Source organism: Narcine bancroftii, chromosome 5 (genome assembly GCF_036971445.1).
Source record: "Narcine bancroftii isolate sNarBan1 chromosome 5, sNarBan1.hap1, whole genome shotgun sequence".
Classification (NCBI taxonomy): domain Eukaryota; kingdom Metazoa; phylum Chordata; class Chondrichthyes; order Torpediniformes; family Narcinidae; genus Narcine; species Narcine bancroftii.
In genome coordinates this window covers 59,265,857-59,286,245 of record NC_091473.1, presented here as the reverse complement: position 1 = coordinate 59,286,245, position 20,389 = coordinate 59,265,857, and the positions used below count along the sequence as shown (strand labels likewise).

Sequence of the window (20,389 nt, the reverse complement as noted above, 5' to 3'; positions counted from 1 at the left end):
GTTGGTGGGGCGGGCGGTTGGTGGGGCGGGCGGTTGGTGGGGCGGGCGGTTGGTGGGGCGGGCGGTTGGTGGGGCGGGCGGTTGGTGGGGCGGGCGGTTGGTGGGGCGGGCGGTTGGTGGGGCGGGCGGTTGGTGGGGCGGGCGGTTGGTGGGGCGGGCGGTTGGTGGGGCGGGCGGTTGGTGGGGCGGGCGGTTGGTGGGGCGGGCGGTTGGTGGGGCGGGCGGTTGGTGGGGCGGGCGGTTGGTGGGGCGGGCGGTTGGTGGGGCGGGCGGTTGGTGGGGCGGGGAGGGAGCAGTCCCTACAGAAGGTGGAGACTGGAAGATCTGTCTGGTAGTGGGACCCTATTGTAAGTGCTGAAAATTCCAGAGGATAATGTGTTGGATGCAGAGGCTGGTGGGGTGGTAGGTGAGAATGTTTGTTGTGTCTAGGGCAGACAGGGCCAGGGCAGATGAACAGGAAATAGAGGAGATGTAGGGGAGGGCTGAATTGATGGTGATGGAGGGTAAGCCACATTTGTGGAAGAAGGCAGATATTTCAGAAGATCAAGACTAGAAAACCTCCTCTTGGGAACAGATGCAGCGAAGATGGAGAAATTGACTCAGGGGATAGAATCCTTGCAGGGGACAGTGTGAGGAAGTGTAGTCAAAGTAGTTGTGGGAGTTGAAGTTTGTAATATATGTCGGTGGAAAGCTTGTCTACCGAGATGGAGATAGATCGAGGAAGGGAAAGTGTTTTCAGAGATGGACCAGGTGAGTTTGAGATCAGGGTGGAAGTTAGCCACAAAGTGCATTAAGTTAACCAGCTGCTCATCATGGGTGCATGATGCAGCCCTGATGTTGTCATTGATACTGAAGGACGAGTTGAGAGGTCTTTCCTGTGTAGGCTTGAAGCATGGATTGATCCACAAAGTCCACAAATAGGCAAATGTAGCTGGGACCCATGTGGGTACTTATGTCTACTCCCTTAATTTGGATGAAGTGAAATGAGTTAAAGAAGTTGTTTAAAGTGAGGACACATTCTGCCAGTCAGAGGAGGGTGGTGGTAGAGGGTGACTGGTCAGGTCTCTGGTCCAGAAAGAAGCAAAGTGCTTTAAGACCTTCTGTATGGGGAATGAAGGTATAAAGGGATCGGATATCCATCATGAAGTCCAGTTCTGGGAATCTGAACTCATTAAAGAGTTGGAGGGCATGTGAGGTATTGCGGATGTAGGTTGGGAGGGATTGGACTAGGGGAGAAAAGATTGAGTCAAGGCAAGATTAAACTAGTTAAGTGGTTCAAGAGCAAGCAGAAACAATGGGTTACCTGGATGGTTGGGTTTAGGTAGGAGGTAGGTGTGAGCAGTGTAGGGATGGGAGACAGAGGTTGGCAGCTGTGGGAGGGAGGTGACCAGAGGTGATGAGGTTGGAGATGATGTTGGAGACAGTGGCTTGATATGCCATGGTGGGGTTCTGTGGGAGGTGTCCGAGAGCTATTGTCTGACCTAACCCAAACCCAAACCCACACAAACTCTATAACAACTGTCCCATTTGTGTGCCAACCACCTCTTCACTTTGATTCCCACTTCACAACCCCCTGTGATTCTAGTTTAATTCCATAACATCCCCCCCAAAAAAAAGTATTTATCAAATCTCCCTGCTGGGTTATTGGTTCCCCTTGGATTCAGGTGCAGGTCACCCCTTCCCAGAGAAGGTTCCAATGATCCATGAACTTGAAGCCCTGTTCTCTGTACCATCTGTTCAGCTGCACATTTGTCTGCACTAACTTCCTGTTCTGACCATCCCTAGCTTGTGGCATCAGGAATAATCTAGAGATTACCAGCTTGGAGGTCCTGTTCTTCAGGCTCTTTTCAAACTCCTTAAACTTACTTTGCTTGTCCTCTACCCCACTCCTGCTGATGTTGTTTATGCCAATATGTACTATGACCTCTGGCTGCTCACCTTCCTCTTATGAATATTCTATATCTGCTCAGAGACGTCCTGGACCTGAGCACCCTGGAGGTAACACACAATGTTGGTCTCTTTTGCGGCTGTTGAATCTTCTATCTGCTCCCTTGACTTTTGAGTCTCCTGACTATGGTGCTTCCTGACTATGGTGCTTCCTGACTATGGTGCTTCCTGACTATGGTGCTTCCTGACTATGGTGCTTCCTGACTATGGTGCTTCCTGACTATGGTGCTTTCTGACTTCACCCCTTCTGAGGCTCAGAGATAACCACGGTGCTATTATTTTGGCTGCTGCCTGGTCTAGATCGTTCATCCCCATCAACAGTTTACTTGTTGCTGAGGGGAATGGCCGCAGGGGTACCCTGCATTACTTGTCTATTCCTTTTCCCTCACTTATCACCCAGCTACCTCATCTGGCCTCTCTGATTGTGTCCCTATAACTCCTGTCTGTCACCCACTCATTCTCCTTACATTGTCTGTAAGGAGCTGCAGTTGGATGCACTTCTCGCAGATGAAGTTATCAGGGTTACAGTTGGCTTCCCTAACCATCCATATTTTGCACGAGGAGCATGTCCCTAACCTTTCTGCCATTCAACTATTAAAGAGGAAAGAGTTTGAAAAACCTGTCCTTGCCTTGCCTCAACTTTTACACCTCCACTGTGGCCTCTGCTAACTAAAGGCTCTCAAGCCAAAACCTCAAATTTCCATTTCTGCACTGGACCTTTCCAACCAACTCCTCAAATTCCTGCATTGCCCCACTCACATAATGGCCATTCCACTTGTGCCTGCTTCATTTTTATTTATTCCTGCTAATGAATTGCAATTTAATTGGTCTAAGCCCCTCAAACACTCCTTTGTAATATCTTCCCGATATGTGTGGAACTCTCTCTCCTCACAAATCAATTGGTCCACTAAAATGTTGAGCCCTTCAAATGCTGCTTTTTAATCTCTTCTCCCTAACCTGTGTGTGTGATAGTACAGACCTATCACCAATGTATATAGTTACAGTATCTAGAGTGTAATGACTGTGCTTACAGCGATTGGCTGAGAGCTTAGCCATGCCTACTGTCTGGGACTTGAAGGGTTGTGTCCCTAGCCAGGTCGGATCATTCCGGACTGGTCGGCCACCTCTGAAGAGCTCCTGTCTTTTGCTAATAAAAGCCTTGGTTTGGATCAACAAGTCTTTGGTTCTTTCGACGAGCTCTACAATTTTATTAGCAAAAAGAATTTAAAAAAAAAAAAAAAAAAAAATTTTTTTAAAAAGGGATGGAGCGTCTGACTTGACCAGAAAAACGTGACATTGACCCACAGTCAGCTACAGCCTTCAAAGCCTTTAAGTTCTGGCTGATGAACTTTGAAAACTTACTAAGGGTCATTGAGGTGGAGGAGGATAACCAGCGTCTAACAGCATTGCTGTTTATGGTGTCCTTGAGAGTCTACGAGAATATCCAGGATGAGACCACTTACACTGCAGCCATAAAGGTACTGAACGAACTGTACGATCAACCAATGAACAGAGTCCATGCCCGGCTCGTGCTTGCGTCGAGGAAGCAACAGCCCGGCGAGTCCAGCAGGGCATATTTACAAGTAGTAAAGGCGTTGGGCAAGGACTGTAACAGTGTGGACAAAACTGCTGCCGAGATCACAAATGATCTCGTCCGGGATGCCTATGTGGCCGGGCTCCGAGCGAACGAAGTGAGGCTGCGCTTGCTCGAACAAGGGGTAGAAAAACTAAAGGACGTGGCCTGGATTGCAATCACAATGGAGGATGCAGCCTTAAAGTCAAACGAGCTTTCTAGGGACTGGACCCCACGTTCTGATGTGAGTAGAGTGCCCTTCTACCCTACCACCCCCCGAGATACTGACGGTCTGTCGGTTGCTGCTACACTGACCCCTGCGAACCCAAAATGTTATTTCTGCGGGACGGACAAGCACAGCAGGTCTCAGTGCCCAGCAAGAAAAGCCAGGTGCCAGAAGTGTCTTAAAAACGGCCACTTTGCTGCAGTCTGTTGGTCTAAAATGGCCGCCGGCAAACACAGTGCCTCGGGTGAAGCCTAACCGCCACTATCCCATTCAAACCCTTCTTCCCCAGAGCTCTCGTCCAATGAGAGCGAGAGCTCCCCTGCACGGCAATGTCTGACGTCACGGAGACACCGAACCCAAAAGGGGCAGCCCACCCACACAACCCTTTAAGGCCCAGACAGTAAGCGTGGCTAAGCTCTCAGCCAATTGCTGTACGCACAGTCATTACACTCTAGATACTGTAACTATATACATTGGTGATAGGTCTGTCCTATCACAGTGTGTAACTCTCTCTCCTCATGAATTAATTGGTTGCGATGCATTGTATAAGTTCCACAAAACCTGAAATGTTAAGGCAATAGAGGTTCATTTAAGTAAATGAGAACTTTGTGAAATGTTGGAACTGTTTGAATTGATGGAAGTATTAAGTGTCTATTGCATTTGAACTGAACCTTCAATTTTAAACTTAATTTTGCCTTTTGAACAAGAACCATTTTCTTTATGTATAGCATATGAAATCTGAAGAGTCTGATTTTCCTGAAGCTGGACTGGAACCTTCTTTCAAACTAGTGGAACCACCTCATGTAGCGACTAGCATTGAAAACACTTCCAGTCCGTCTACCTCAGAGCATACTTCTCATAGGTAAGTGCACTGCACTTTCTGATGACCTACTTGAGTCTCTGATTGTTTACTGAAATTTAAATCAAAATAATGTCAAATTTGCTCTTAGCTGCTTAAAGGATTATCTGGTTTGACTAAAATGATAAAATTCTTCGCAGTACAACTTGGATATGAGAAGCATTTAGAATGATAAAGTATCTGTACTTAACTATTCTGAAAGCAAAATTTTGTATATTTAATTAAAAAAACTGATTAGTTGGGGATGTATTATTTTTGATTGTCTTATTTAAAATTGTTCAGGAAGGTTAAAGTAAGTTCTTCAGAATGAAGCAACATGTAAAACAGTGTCATTTTTTTTCTTAGTGCAATAGAAAATACCAGTGATGATATTCCCATAATAAGTGATGCTGGAGAGGAAAGTGAGGCAGCTACTCAAAGCAAACATCTATCATACACTAGTCTGCCTGAAAGGTGAGTGCTGTTCAAGGCTTGTATGGCTTTGCAAGGTGTTTTTTTTTTCTATTGTACTAGATGCGCTGTGGCTGAATTGCTTCAGACTGCTTGCTTCTCATTACGCAAGTACTTCAAGAAATGATCATAACAGAAATAGAAAATGTACCTACAGCTACTGTGATTCTGCTGTACAATGATGAATTCGAAATCTCTTCCTTTACTGTAGGCCTCAGGAAAAACCTAATGATGAGGAACCTTTTTCAAATGGCAAGGGAAAAGTGCCCAATTTCAGTTCTGAACCAGAGCTTTCAGAGAGTCCAAAGACTGTTCTGCCCGAAGCTGACAAAGAGAAGCCAGTAATAGAACACAATTCTAACACAACGCAGGCCTTGCAGAAGGATGAGTTGACAGAGGTAAGAATTAAATTCAGCAAAACGTTGTATTGGTTATGTGAATTTTGTGTTTAGTCAAATTTTATAGTTTCTGGGGTGCTCATATGCTTTATCTAAAGCCAACATTAATTCAGAGGCTATTTTTAAATTGGTTCTAATCCTAGAAACACAAAGACTCAAGATGCTGGAATCTTGAGTGAACAGTGAGCTGCTGTAGGAACTCAGCAAGTCAGGCAGCGTCCATGGGTAGAAATGATAATTTCATATTTTGGGTCAGGACCCTTAAATGGGAATTCCATGCTTTTTTTTTCCTGTCACAAATATGTCTTGCATATCGGGTGCAGATAATTCATCGCAGAACAGAATTGAAAGTACAATAGAATCTCCAATATCCAGAATTAAATCAATTGTAAACCCAAACAATTGGTTTAAAAAAGAGCTAAATAAATAAAAATTAAAATAAATAAAACTTTACACAGAATTTTAAACTTTTTAAAAATGACCTACGAAGCAACACACAACCCCTTGTTGAAGATGGGAGTAAACTTTCAGCCAGTGCAGTGCCCTGGCTGCAGCAGCTGTTTCAATAAAGTTATGTTTGAACAAAATGGCGGCGTCCAGGCAGCACTCCCAATGTGTCTCCCTATCCCTGTATAGTAAGAACCTTTATCTGTATTGGGTATTTTAATCAGGATTTATCTATAAACATGGTTGAGGGTGGGTTAATTATGACAGCGGCACAGTTAGCACAGTGGATAGTGCAACACTTACAGCGCCAGTAACTGGGGTTCGAATTTAAATTTTGTAAGTACGGGAATTACCTGATTAAAGTTAACTTTACCTAATTTAATATAATTTTTACAAAAAACAATATTTAGTATTACAATTTGCACTCTTAAATACTTTTCTTGATGTAGATGTATTGGATTGTAGTGGGTGCACAGCGCAGTATTGCGAACCGCCACCGTCAGTTCATAGACTTAACTGACACATCGCGGGCTAGCAGTGCTGGGTGCCAAAGTGAATCAGATGAAGCCCCTGCCTAAAGGCGCGGGGCGCTAATGGTTCATAGCTTTAACCTGCTGGTCCACAGGACCAGCAGCTGTTCACTAACGAGGTCATTAACGGGTAGGGAATAAAAGGTCTGTGTATGTCTGCAATAAACCAGTCTTGAGTTGACTACCTTTGTGTGTGTTTTCCATGGTAGCCACTACAAGATGGGCATTGTAACAGGTTGTCTTAATTAACTGGAAAATTCACATATGTGGCATCCGAGATCCCCACAGCTGCTGGATAATGGGGATTATACTATAATTTGAATTATTCTAAAATGATGGCAGTTCAGTTAAGTGCTGATGGTTTTTGATAAGTTGAGCAATAACTTGATTTAATAACTGCAAAGAAAGATCTGGAGATGGTTCAATTGCTGAAAATTTTCTTAACTGTGTTAACTGGAGAAAATTTGGCTAATTTTTTTAATGAAGGTGGTTTTCAAAGATATTCCTTGAAAGCCTGCTTCTGCTTTTTTTCCAAAAATGCAGACATCAGTTGCATTGGATGCAGTTTGTTTTCATATTGTGGTGAATTTTTGCATCTGCTGTGCTGATAGCTGATTTTAATTTCATTGTCAAATCAGATGCAAAATATAGATTGTTGTTCCCTACAGGCTGGTACTGTGGTTCATTGGGATCATGGCTGAACTGGTTTGGCTATTATTCAGTGTTCCTGACTGACTTGTACAACACATGATTCCTCTTGGTCAAAAATGTATTTCCATGTGACCCTTGGAGAAATTACTACTTATCCCTGTCATTCTGAAACTATGCCTTGTATGTTTTGAAACTCTGGTGTTGAAGCATATCAGCTTCAGTCTAAACGGCGACATGGATCCGTTTCAATGAGCCTATCAAACCAACAGGCCTATGGCAGATGCCATCTCACTGGCTCCACTCAAAGTCCTGGAACACCTGAAAAGCTATCAGGATGCTCTTTATTGGCTCCAGTTTGGCATTTAACATCATCATCCCTCATCATCCTTTCAAGAGGAAGGAAGAATACATTAGATACAGGAAACAGGAGGGCTCATGAGAAATATGTTAGTCAGGCAGGAGCTTAAGAAAGGACTTGGGAGAGCTCAAAAGAGGGCATGAGAAAGCTTTGCGAGCCCCAAGGTGGACTATACATATGTGAAATATAATGGGAATAAAGGTTGGGGGGGGGCGAGGGTGCTAAAGTACAAAGAAAGTAACATCTGCCTGGAGGCAGAGAAGGTTGGGGAGGTCTTAAATGAATACTTTACTTTGTTTTTTTTTACAAGAGGTAAGGACCTTGATCAGGGTGAGGTCAGAATAGAACAGGCTTGTGTGGTGGAGGTTAAGCAAGAGGTAAGGACCTTGATCAGGGTGAGGTCAGAATAGAACAGGCTTGTGTGCTGGAGGTTAAGCAAGAGGTAAGGACCTTGATCAGGGTGAGGTCAGAATAGAACAGGCTTGTGTGCTGGAGGTTAAGCAAGAGATAAGGACCTTGATCAGGGTGAAGTCAGAATAGAACAGGCTTGTGTGCTGGAGGTTAAGCAAGAGGAAAGGATCTTGATCGGGGTGAGGTCAGAATAGAACAGGCTTGTGTGCTGGAGGTTAAAAGGAGGAAGTTTTGAATCATAAAAACAAAGATTAATGTCCCTGTAGCCAGAAGTGATGTAGCCCAGGTTGCTGTGGGGAGAGAAGAGAAGTAGCTGGGGCACTGGCTATGATCTTTGAGTCCTCTTTGGTCACGGGGAGATGCCGGAAGATTTGAGAATAGTAAATGTGGCCCTCTAGTTTAAAAAAAAATGAAATGAGGAGAATCCTGTGAACTGGTCAGTGGTGTGCAAATTATTAGAGAGGATTCCTAAGGATAGGATCTGTGAGCATTTGGAGAAGTGCAGTCCACTCGAGGATAGTCAGCATGGCTTTGTGAAGGGAAGGATGTGCCTCACAAGCCTAAATGAGTTTTTTGAGGAGGTAAGAAAATAAATTGAAGATAGCTGTAGATGTGGTCTACATGTATTTTAGTAAGCCATTTGACATGGTCCCACTTGGGAGACTCATTCAGAGAGACATGAGGCATGGGATCCATGGAACCTTAGCTGTGTGGATTTAAAAAATTGTGTTGCAGGTAGAAAGCATAGAGTAATAGTGGAAGGAAAGTATTCTACTTGGAGGTCAGTGACTAGTGGAGTGCCACAGGGATCTGTTCTGGGACTGCTTTGTGATTTTCATAAATGACCTAGATTAAGAAGTGGAAGGATGGGTCAGTAAGATTGTGGATGATGCGAAGGTTGGAGGAGTTGTAGATAGTGTTGAAGGTGGGTTACAAAAGGATATAGACTGGATGCAGAGTTGGGTGGAAAAGTGGCAGATGGAGTTCAATCTAAAGTGTGAGATGATGCATTTTGTAAAGTTAAACCAGAAAGCTGAATATCATGGTCAGATACTTAAGTGTTGAAGAAAGAGGGACTTTGGTGTTCAAATCCATACATCTCTAAAAGTTGACGTGCAGGTTGACAGGATAGTTAAAGACTTATGAGATGTTGGGATTCATTAATAGAGGGATTGAGTTGAAGAGTCAAGATGTCATGTTGCAACTCCACAAATCTCTGGTGATGTATTTAGAGAATTGTTTTCAGTTCTGCTCACCTCATTAAAAGAAAGATGTGGAGGGCATGGGGAGGGTGCAGAGGAGATTTACCAGGATGTTGCTTGGATTGGAGTCATAAGTCTTATGAGGCAATGTTAGCAAAGCTGGGACTTTTTTTTTCTTTGGAACATAGAAGGATGAGAGGGTACTTAATGGAAATCTATAAATTGTGAGGCGGGGCATGGCAAGATGGTGTAGAAGAAAGACGTGTACTCTACCTTTCCCCAGCTGGATTACTATATACCCGGTTTAAAAAAAGCATAAGTGGTTAAAAATAATATTTATAGCTGTTTAAATAACAGTGATTTACGATGGCATCAAATGTAAAAATATTTAAACCTCCACTTCAGAAAAAAATCACCATACAAAAGTGTGGAAGAATTGAGGGCTACCTGCACAGATGAATGGAATCGTCATTGGGAGTCTCCAAGCCTCAGAGGACTTCAGCCCGTTAGAGTTTGACCTTGGCATCGATCCTGCCTCTGCAAGATGGCGCCGGCACTTTGGTGAGCTCAGCTGTTGCTGACCCACGTTCACTTGAGGTCGTGCGTGCGGGCGGCATTGCCGACAAGGGGACCCGCAACCTTGCTGGGTTGCCTGGGGGTGCGCAGTGTGGCGTCGGAGGCCACTCCTGCACTTCCGGCGGCTTTGCCTGGCTTGCGTGGGGCATCCCAGGTCCGAGAATTGCTCAACAAATTATGGGCTGTGGTGGATCCCGAACGTTGAAGTCCTGATGAGGTCGGGGTGCCGGCGCCGGACGTCCAGACCCACAGCCATTCATTTAAAGCATCTACGATGACTGAGGAAGAAAAGGAACTTGCTTTATTGGAATTTGTCCAGGAGGAGGAGCCTGTAGTTAAAGGAGGTAGACCTCAAAAAGGAGGTGGAATCTGGAATGGATTCAGTGTTTACTATTTTGGAAGGGATTGTTTGTCAAATGCACAATGTCAAAAACAAATATCAACCCAGGTGAATCAAGGATTTATGGAGATGAAAATAAAAATGAATACTGTGTATGATGAAATGTCAACTGTGAAACAGGAAATGACTGTAGTTAAGAGTAATATTAATAGATGTATAAAATCAGTTGATACTGTGCAAGATGATTTTAAGAAAATTGAAACAGCCTTTTCTGAGTGTCAAAACCAGGTGGAATGTTAAAGAGGAAAAATGGAAAAAGTGGAAGGTTCTTTTGTAGATTGGGGGATTCAAAAATAAATTTATTGAAGAATATTGATTTGTTGGAAAATCAAAGCCAAAGGAATAATGTGAAAATCTTTGGTCTCCCAGAGGACATTGAAGGTTCTGGTCCTATAAAAATTTTTAAGCATTAGATCCCAGAGGTGCTGGATAAAGAGTTTTTTCCTGAAGGTTTGCTATTGGATTGGGCTCATAGAGCTCTGAGAAGAAAACCACTTCCAGGACAAACACCAAGAGCAGTCTTGGTTCGTTGTTTAAAATATCAAGATAGAGAAATGATTCTACGTATGGCGGTACAGAAAGCACGGCAAAATCAGTCTCCATTAATGGTTCAAAACAACAGTGTTTTTATGCCGATTTGAGCCAAGAGGTTATTAGAAAATGATGAGAATTTAATATGGCCAAAGATGTTTTGTGGTGAAAATGCTATAAGGTTGCTTTTCGTTATCTTGCAATTTTGAAGGTTTTTTATGGAAACTTCCAATCTCAATTTTTTGAGAATGATCATGATGCTTTGGTTTTTGCTAATTCTTTGCCGCAACTGCGAAGAAATGGGCATTCTCCTCTGTTGTCTCCTAAGAGGAGGGTAAATGGAAATGGACATGGGTATGGAAAGAGAGTTGACACAGAGTCATCTTGATGTTGAAGATTCGGAGCAGTTGTTGGGCATGGAATCATTGGGTTGAATTTATGGACTATATTTGATTGTGTTTGATTAAATAATCAATATGTATCTGGCTTGGGGGAGGGGGGTGGATGACACTGGAAACTTTGACAGTCATCTGCCACTAGTGGGTTTACCACACCCAAGTTTTTAGGGTATTACTACCTTTGGGTGGTTTTTTTTGTATTATTATTTTGTTGTTTTGTTACTTTTACTTTTTTTGAGGGAGTTTTTTGGAAGAATTGAAGAGGGGAGCATTATTTTATAGTGTATAATTATATTAGTAGTTTTAAAAAAAGTCTCATTTGAACTTTACAACTTTTAATGTGCAGGGTTAAATAATCCAATCAAGAGAGAGAATATTGGCTTATATATATAAAAAAATTAAAATTGATATTGCTTTTTTACAAGAAACTCATTTGACTGAGAAAGAACATTTGAAATTAAAAAGGGATTGGGTTGGTCATGTTTTCTCTTTTAATTCCAAGGCAAGGGGAGTAGCAATTTTGATTATAAAATTTTACCTTTTGAATTGGAATCTTCAGAGGGGTATGCTGGTAGGGTGTTAAGAGTGAATTGTAATTTTTTTACTGAATCGTGGACTTTATGCCCCTAATATAGATGATGAACCGTTTCTCTCAGAAGATTTTTTATTGTTAACTCAAGCTAATGAAAATGTTTTAGTTGGTGGTGATTTTAATTGTGTTCTCTACCCTTTATTGGATAGAAATCCAAAGAGTATAAGAAAATCAAAGATGGCAACACAAATTAATGCGCTAATGAAAGATTTAAATTTGGTGGATATTTGGGGAAAAGTTTTTCTTTTTATTATTTGAGACATGATTCGTTTTCTAGAATTGATTTATTTTTGGTATCTATTTACAAATAGAGTATTATGAGCTGAATATAAAAGTAGAGTTATATCAGATCATTCATTATTACGTTTTTCTTATGAAAGTTTGGAGGTAGTGATTCCTTTGTTTAGATGGAGGTTTAAAGCAATGTTAGTCAGCCTGAAGAAGACTGAGGTCCTCCATCAGCCAGCTCCCCACCATGACTACCAGCCCCCCCACATCTCCATCGGGCACACAAAACTCAAAACGGTCAACCAGTTTACCTATCTCGGCTGCACCATTTCATCAGATGCAAGGATCGACAATGAGATAGACAACAGACTCGCCAAGGCAAATAGCGCCTTTGGAAGACTACACAAAGGAGTCTGGAAAAACAACCAACTGAAAAACCTCACAAAGATAAGCGTATACAGAGCCGTTGTCATACCCACACTCCTGTTCGGCTCCGTATCATGGGTCCTCTACCGGCATCACCTACGGCTCCTAGAACGCTTCCACCAGCGTTGTCTCCGCTCCATCCTCAACATCCATTGGAGCGCTTTCATCCCTAACGTCGAAGTACTCGAGATGGCAGAGGTCGACAGCATCGAGTCCACACTGCTGAAGATCCAGCTGCGCTGGGTGGGTCACGTCTCTAGAATGGAGGACCATCGCCTTCCCAAGATCGTGTTATATGGCGAGCTCTCCACTGGCCACTGTGACAGAGGTGCACCAAAGAAAAGGTACAAGGACTGCCTAAAGAAATCTCTTGGTGTCTGCCACATTGACCACCGCCAGTGGGCTGATATCGCCTCAAACCGTGCATCTTGGCGCCTCACAGTTTGGCGGGCAGCAACCTCCTTTGAAGAAGACCGCAGAGCCCACCTCACTGACAAAAGGCAAAGGAGGAAAAACCCAACACCCAACCCCAACCAACCAATTTTCCCCTGCTGCCGCTGCAACCGTGTCTGCCTGTCCCGCATCGGACTTGTCAGCCACAAACGAGCCTGCAGCTGACGTGGACTTTTACCCCCTCAATAAATCTTCATCCGCGAAGCAAAGCCAAAGAAAGATTGAAAAAAACCAGAGTTTGTTACTTTTGTTAGAGAAGATCTTTGTTTCTGTTTGAAAATGTTAATTCTGTGGATAGTCATTTTGTAATATGGGATGCTTTAAAAGCTTATTTGAGAGGCCAGATCATTAGTTATTCTACGAAAGTTGAGAAACAATGTATGACAAAGTTTAGAGTTAGAAAATAAGATTGCTGAGTTAGAGAAAGATTTTCAGAAAGGGGTAACAAGATTTAAAAAAAAATTGTATTGGAGAGGTTGAAGTTGCGTTATAATACATTACAAACTTACCAGTTTGAGCGCTTAATTAATCGATCTAAACAACGTGATTATGAGTTGGGGGAAAGAGCTCATAAGGTACTTGCTTGGAAATTGAAAGCTGAACAGACGTCTCGGATTATTAATGCTGTTAAAAAGAATTCAATAATAACATAAGTCTCAGGAAATTAATGACCAATTTTATTCATTTTATCAAAAATTATATACTTCTGAGGGGAAACAGGATAATGGTTTTATTAATTCTTACTTATCGAAATTAAAGTATTAGATGGAATTGATCTTCAGGAATTGGAATCTCCTTTTACGGATTTTGAAATTAAGCAAGCTATTCAGGAAATGCCAAACGGAAAGTCCCCAAGGGACTATGGATTCTTTGTGGAATTTTATAAATTTTTTTTACAATGATTTATCTAATGAATTTGGAGAAGTGTTGAATCAAGGTACAGAATCATGTTCTAGTGCTTTAATAGCTGTTATTCCAAAAAATAGAGATCCATTGAAAGTGTCTTCGTATAGACCTATTTCTTTATTAAATGTGGATTATAAAATTTAGCGAAAGTATTAGCTAATAGACTCACTAAGCATTTGCCTAAATTGGTACATATTGATCAAACAGGTTTTATTAAAAATAGAAATGCATCAGACAATATACTTCGATTAATTACTTTGGTCAATGCAAACCGAAAGCAATCTAACCATCTTATGGTGGTTGCATTAGATGTAGAAAATGCTTTTGAAAGGGTTGAGTGAAATTTTTTATTTAAGATGATAGAGAAATTTAAATTTGGCCCTTTTTTATTGGTTGGGTTAAGGCTTTATATACGAACCTGATTGTTAGGGTGGTGATGAATGGACAGATTTCTTCACCATTTAAATTCACTCATTCAACTTGACAGGGCTGCCTATTGTCACCAGCCTTATTTGCGTTAGCTCAGGCTATTAGACAAAATGAAGAAATTAGAGGGATGAGGGTTAAGAATGAAGAATATAAAATTAATTTATTTGCGGATGACGTGTTGGTATATTTGTCGGAACTGGAACGTTCGTTGAAACAATTGCAAGAGTGCTTGTTAAAATTTGGATTATTATTGGGATATAAAGTTAATTGGGGCAAAAATGAAATTTTACCTGTTGGAGTGGGAGATTATTTTGAATTTAAAACAATTACAAAATTAAGTAAAATTAAATATTTAGGTGTGTTTATGGATACAAATTATCAATCATTATATCAAGTAAATTATTACCTATATTAAGATGGATAAAAGCAGATTTGATTCAGTAGAAAGATCTTCCATTAACTTTGATTGGTCAGGTTAATTGTATTAAAATGAATATTTTTCCACATTCAATATTTATTTCAGTCACTACCTTGTTTACTTTCTAAGGGTTCTTTTCAATATTTGAATAAAGCAGTGAGAGAGTTTTTATGGACAGGTAAATTAGCTCGAATGGCGCTGCATAGACTTGGAAGTATACACTGGATGGATTACAATTAGCACACTTTCAAAATTATTACAGTGGCCCAGTTGAAGTTCATAAGTAGATTGATGGATTTAGATCAGCCTCCTAGCTGGGCTAAAGTGGAGATGGCGTGTATTCCTAGGGTTGAAATACATGAATTTATATTTCTTTGGAATTTGAATTTGTTACCGCAATATGATATGTAGATATTGAAACATTTATTAAAGATTTGGCTTAAAAATAATGATGTTAGGGTCAAAAGATAAATTTTCTATTTTAACTCCACTGTATAATAATCAGCTTATTCTTTTTTCAATATTTAACAATAATTTGAAGACTTGGGATTCTAAAGGTATAAAGATAATACAAGATTGTTTTGTAGAGGGACAATTTCTTTTAATCAATTGAGAGAAAGATTTGATATCTGTTAATTCTTTGTGTTATTAACTTAGAGCTTTGATAAAAGACAATTATGGTAAAGAGATGATTTTACCTACTTTGTTGAGATTTGAATCTTTCCTCTATACCAAAAAAGGGTTATATTTCAGTTGTGTATAATTTGTTACAAGATAATACATATAAGGCAATCGAACAACTGAAAAGTGGCAAAGCAGCAGGTATGGATGGAATCCCCCCAGAAGTCTGGAAGGCTGGCGGCAAAACTCTGCATGCCAAACTGCATGAGTTTTTCAAGCTTTGTTGGGACCAAGGTAAACTGCCTCAGGATCTTCGTGATACCACCATCATCACCCTGTACAAAAACAAAGGCGAGAAATCAGACTGCTCAAACTACAGGGGAATCACGTTGCTCTCCATTGCAGGCAAAATCTTCGCTAGGATTCTACTAAATAGAATAATACCTAGTGTCGCCGAGAATATTCTCCCAGAATCACAGTGCGGCTTTCGCGCAAACAGAGGAACCACTGACATGGTCTTTGCCCTCAGACAGCTCCAAGAAAAGTGCAGAGAACAAAACAAAGGACTCTACATCACCTTTGTTGACCTCACCAAAGCCTTCGACACCGTGAGCAGGAAAGGGCTTTGGCAAATACTAGAGCGCATCGGATGTCCCCCAAAGTTCCTCAACATGATTATCCAACTGCACGAAAACCAACAAGGTCGGGTCAGATACAGCAATGAGCTCTCTGAACCCTTCTCCATTAACAATGGCGTGAAGCAAGGCTGTGTTCTCGCACCAACCCTCTTTTCAATCTTCTTCAGCATGATGCTGAACCAAGCCATGAAAGACCCCAACAATGAAGACGCTGTTTACATCCGGTACCGCACGGATGGCAGTCTCTTCAATCTGAGGCGCCTGCAAGCTCACACCAAGACACAAGAGAAACTTGTCCGTGAACTACTCTTTGCAGATGATGCCGCTTTAGTTGCCCATTCAGAGCCAGCTCTTCAGCGCTTGACGTCCTGCTTTGCGGAAACTGCCAAAATGTTTGGCCTGGAAGTCAGCCTGAAGAAAACTGAGGTCCTCCATCAGCCAGCTCCCCACCATGACTACCAGCCCCCCCACATCTCCATCGGGCACACAAAACTCAAAATGGTCAACCAGTTTACCTATCTCGGCTGCACCATTTCATCAGATGCAAGGATCGACAAAGAGATAGACAACAGACTCGCCAAGGCAAATAGCGCTTTTGGAAGACTACACAAAAGAGTCTGGAAAAACAACCAACTGAAAAACCTCACAAAGATAAGCGTATACAGAGCCGTTGTCATACCCACACTCCTGTCCGGCTCCGAATCATGGGTCCTCTACCGGCACCACCTACGGCTCCTAGAACGCTTCCACCAGCGTTGTCTCCGCTCCATCCTCAACATCCATTGGAGCGCTTACACCCCTAACGTCGAAGTACTCGAGATGGCAGAGGTCGACAGCATCGAGTCCACGCTGCTGAAGATCCAGCTGCGCTGGATGGGTCACGTCTCCAGAATGGAGGACCATCGCCTTCCCAAGATCGTGTTATATGGCGAGCTCTCCACTGGCCACCGTGACAGAGGTGCACCAAAGAAAAGGTACAAGGACTGCCTAAAGAAATCTCTTGGTGCCTGCCACATTGACCACCGCCAGTGGGCTGATAACGCCTCAAACCGTGCATCTTGGCGCCTCACAGTTTGGCGGGCAGCAACCTCCTTTGAAGAAGATCGCAGAGCCCACCTCACTGACAAAAGGCAAAGGAGGAAAAACCCAACACCCAACCCCAACCAACCAATTTTCCCTTGCAACCGCTGCAATCGTGTCTGCCTGTCCCGCATCGGACTTGTCAGCCACAGACGAGCCTGCAGCTGACGTGGACTTTTTACCCCCTCCGTAAATCTTCGTCCGCGAAGCCAAGCCAAAGAAGAAGAAAGAATATGGATATGCCAGATTGGGAGAAATCTAAACTTAAATGGGAGATTGATTTAGTATTTATTTTTCCTGAAGAAGATTGGGCAAGTATGTGTCAAGACAATGTAATTAAATTGACCAATGTGCGCTATGGAATGGTTAATTAAATTTTTTTTAACATCAATTATATTTGACCCCAGAAAAGTTTAAAAAAAAAAGAAAAAATGATTTAGAAATTTGGATTCTTGTTTTAGATGCGGTTCATGTATTGGAACTTTTTTACATGCTGTATGGAATTGTGTTAAAGTTCACACATTTTGACAAGGTATTTGACACCGTGAGCAGGAAAGGGCTTTGACAAATACTAGAGCACATCGGATGCCCCCCCAAGTTCCTCAACATGGTTATCCAACTGCACGAAAACCAACAAGGTCAGGTCAGATACAGCAATGAGCTCTCCAAACCCTTTTCCATTGACAATGGCGTGAAGCAAGGCTGCGTCCTCGCACCAACCCTCTTTACTATCTTCTTCAGCATGATGCTGAAACAAGTCATAAAAAACCTCAACAATGAAGACGCTGTTTACATCCGGTACCGCATGGATGGCAGTCTCTTCAATCTGAGGCGCCTGCAAGCTCACACCAAGACACAAGAGCAACTTGTCCGTGAACTACTCTTTGCAGACAATGCCGCTTTAGTTGCCCATTCAGAGCCAGCTCTCCAGCGCATGACGTCCTGTTTTGCGGAAACTGAACTCAAAACAGTCAACCAGTTTACCTACCTCGGCTGCACCATTTCATCTGATGCAAGGATCGACAAAGAGATAGACAACAGACTCCCAAGGCAAATAGCGCCTTTGGAAGACTACACAAAAGTGTCTGGAAAAACAACCACCTGAAGAAATACACAAAGATCAGCGTGTACAGAGCCGTTGTCATACTCATGCTCCTGTTCGGTTCCAAATCATGGGTCCTCTACCGGCATCACCTACGGCTCCTAGAACGCTTCCATCAGCGCTGTCTCCGCTCCATCCTCAACATTCATTGAAATGACTTCATCACCAACATCGAAGTACTCGAGCTGGCAGAGTCTGCAAGCATCGAATCCATTCTGCTGAAGACCCAACTGTGCTGGGTGGGTCACATCTCCAGAATGGAGGACCATCGCCATCCCAAGATCGTGTTCTATGGTGAGCTCTCCACTGGCCACCGAGACAGAGGTGCACCAAAGAAGAGGTACAAGGACTGCTTAAAGAGATCTCTTGGTGCCTTCCCCATTTTGCCAGTGGGCTGACATCGCCTCCAACCGTGCATCTTGGCACCTCACAGTTCGGCGGGCAGCAACCTCCTTTGAAGAAGACCGCAGAGCCTACCTCACTGACAAAAGACAAAGGAGGAAAAACCCAACACCCAACCCCAACCAACTAATTTTCCCTTGCAACCATGTCTGCCTGTCCCGCATCGGACTTGTCAGTCACCAACGAGCCTGCAGCAGACGTGGACATACCCCTCCATAAATCTTCGTCTGCGAAGCCAAGCCAAAGAAAAGAAAGTAGTTTTGGAGAAATTATATAATTTTATACTACTGTTAGATCCAATGATTTTCTTGTTGGAAAATTTATATTTGTTAAGAGGAATGGGATTGGATAAAATTCAAATTGCTTTTGTTCGTTTGGTACTATCAGTAGCGCATAAATGTGTTGCTAGTACCTGGAAAGATGATACTGAAATTAATATAGCTCGTTGGCATAATAAATTGAAAGTATGTGTTGTTATGGAAAAAATTACTTGTACTTTACAAGATAATTCTTCTTCTTTAGTTAGTAAGTGGTCTCCGTATTTGACATATATGCATTTAGATATACTTTGAAATGTTATTAATATTCATTATATTTTTTTATATATGTTCTATTTTTTTTGCTCCCCTTAAGGGGGTTGACTGTAGGGGTGGGAGGGATATTATTGTAAAATTTTTTCTTGATTATTTCTATAATATATGTTATGTTTTTTTTCTCACTGTCTTTTAAATAAAGTTTGCAAAAATAATATGGATTGTGAGGAATAGATAGGGTGCACAACCAGCTCCTTTCTCCCCAGTGTAGAATAGCAAACACCAGAGGTCAAATGAACAAGGTGAAGGAAGGGAAGTTTAGGGGAGACATTAGGGGTAATTTTTATTTTGTAAAAGAGTTGTATGTTCCTGGAATGCCTTGCCAGGGATGGTGGTGGAGGCTGAAACATTAGGAGTATTTAAGAGACTCCTAGACAGGCACATGGATGGAAGAAAAATAGAGGGTTACAGGGAAGGGAGGGTTTAGGAGCATGTGGTCGGCACAACACCAAAGGGCCTGTACTGTGCTGTAATGTTCTATGTTCTAAAATTAATCAGCAAACTCCAGGACCTGGGACTCAGCATCCCATTGTGTAATCGAATCCTGGATTTCCTCAACTCCAGACTGCAATCAATGAGGATTGGTAAGAACATCTTCTCCACAATCTCCATCAGCACTGGAGCACCACAAGGTTTTGTTCTTGGCCCACTGCTCTACTCGCTATACAGCTATGACTGTGTGACTAGGTATGACAGCAACGCCATCTACAAATTTGCTGACGATACCTCAGTTGTGGGTTGTATAAAAAGAGGAGATGAGTCAGCATACAGGAAGGAGAAAACTTGGCTGAATGGTGCACCAACAAGAACATCACACTCAATGTCACCAAAATCAAGGAACTGATTGACTTCAGGAGAGGAAAACCAGAGGTGTACGATCCATTGATCTTTGGGGAATCGGACATGGAGAGGGTGATCAAATTTAAGTTTTTGAGTGTCACTATTTTGGTAGATCTTTCCAAGGCCCAACACACAAATGGCATCATGACGAAAGCATTTCAACGCCTCTACTTCCTCAGGAGTTTGTGGAGGTTTGGAATAACATCAGAAACCCTGGAAAATTTCTACAGATGGGTGGTGGAAGGTGTGCTGACTGGCAAGATCATAGTCTGATTTGGGGACATTAATGCCCCTAAGCATAAAGCCCTGTAATAGGTAGTAGACACAACCTGAAACATCACAGGTAAAACCCTCCCCACTATTGAATGCATCTACAGGGAATGCTGCCATCAGAGAACAGCAGCAATTGTCAAGGATCCACACCACCCAGCACACACTTTGTTCTTGCTGCTACCATCAAGTATGAAGTATAGTTGCCATAAGACTTGCACAACCAATTTCAGGAACATCTGCTACCTCACCACCATCAGAGTCCTCGACAACAAAATCAAGGGCTTATTGAAGGTTACTTTTGCACTTATTAATTTTTTTTTCTCAGGCGTAATCAGCTTGTTTACAGTTTTTGCACTACCAATAAATGGTAATTCTGCCTCACCCACAGGAAAAAAAATCTCATAGCTGTATATGGTCATGTATGTACCATG

At 42.3% G+C, this 20,389-nt stretch overlaps 1 protein-coding gene across 12 annotated transcripts in view; it reads left to right on the top strand.

Moving 5' to 3' along the window:
* The window catches only part of suco (SUN domain containing ossification factor), a 131,102-nt gene that overhangs the window by 53,925 nt on the left and 56,788 nt on the right, over positions 1 to 20,389 (top strand). For all 12 annotated transcript variants that reach the window (XR_011357546.1, XR_011357547.1, XR_011357544.1 and 9 more), the window contains exons 4-6: positions 4,475 to 4,608; positions 4,951 to 5,058; positions 5,267 to 5,453. Coding sequence is in view for 8 of the 12 variants with exons in the window: in XM_069937514.1 (XP_069793615.1) it covers positions 4,475 to 4,608; positions 4,951 to 5,058; positions 5,267 to 5,453 (429 nt within the window). In the remaining 4 variants the exon portion in view is untranslated. The remainder of the gene's footprint in view (positions 1 to 4,474; positions 4,609 to 4,950; positions 5,059 to 5,266; positions 5,454 to 20,389) is intronic.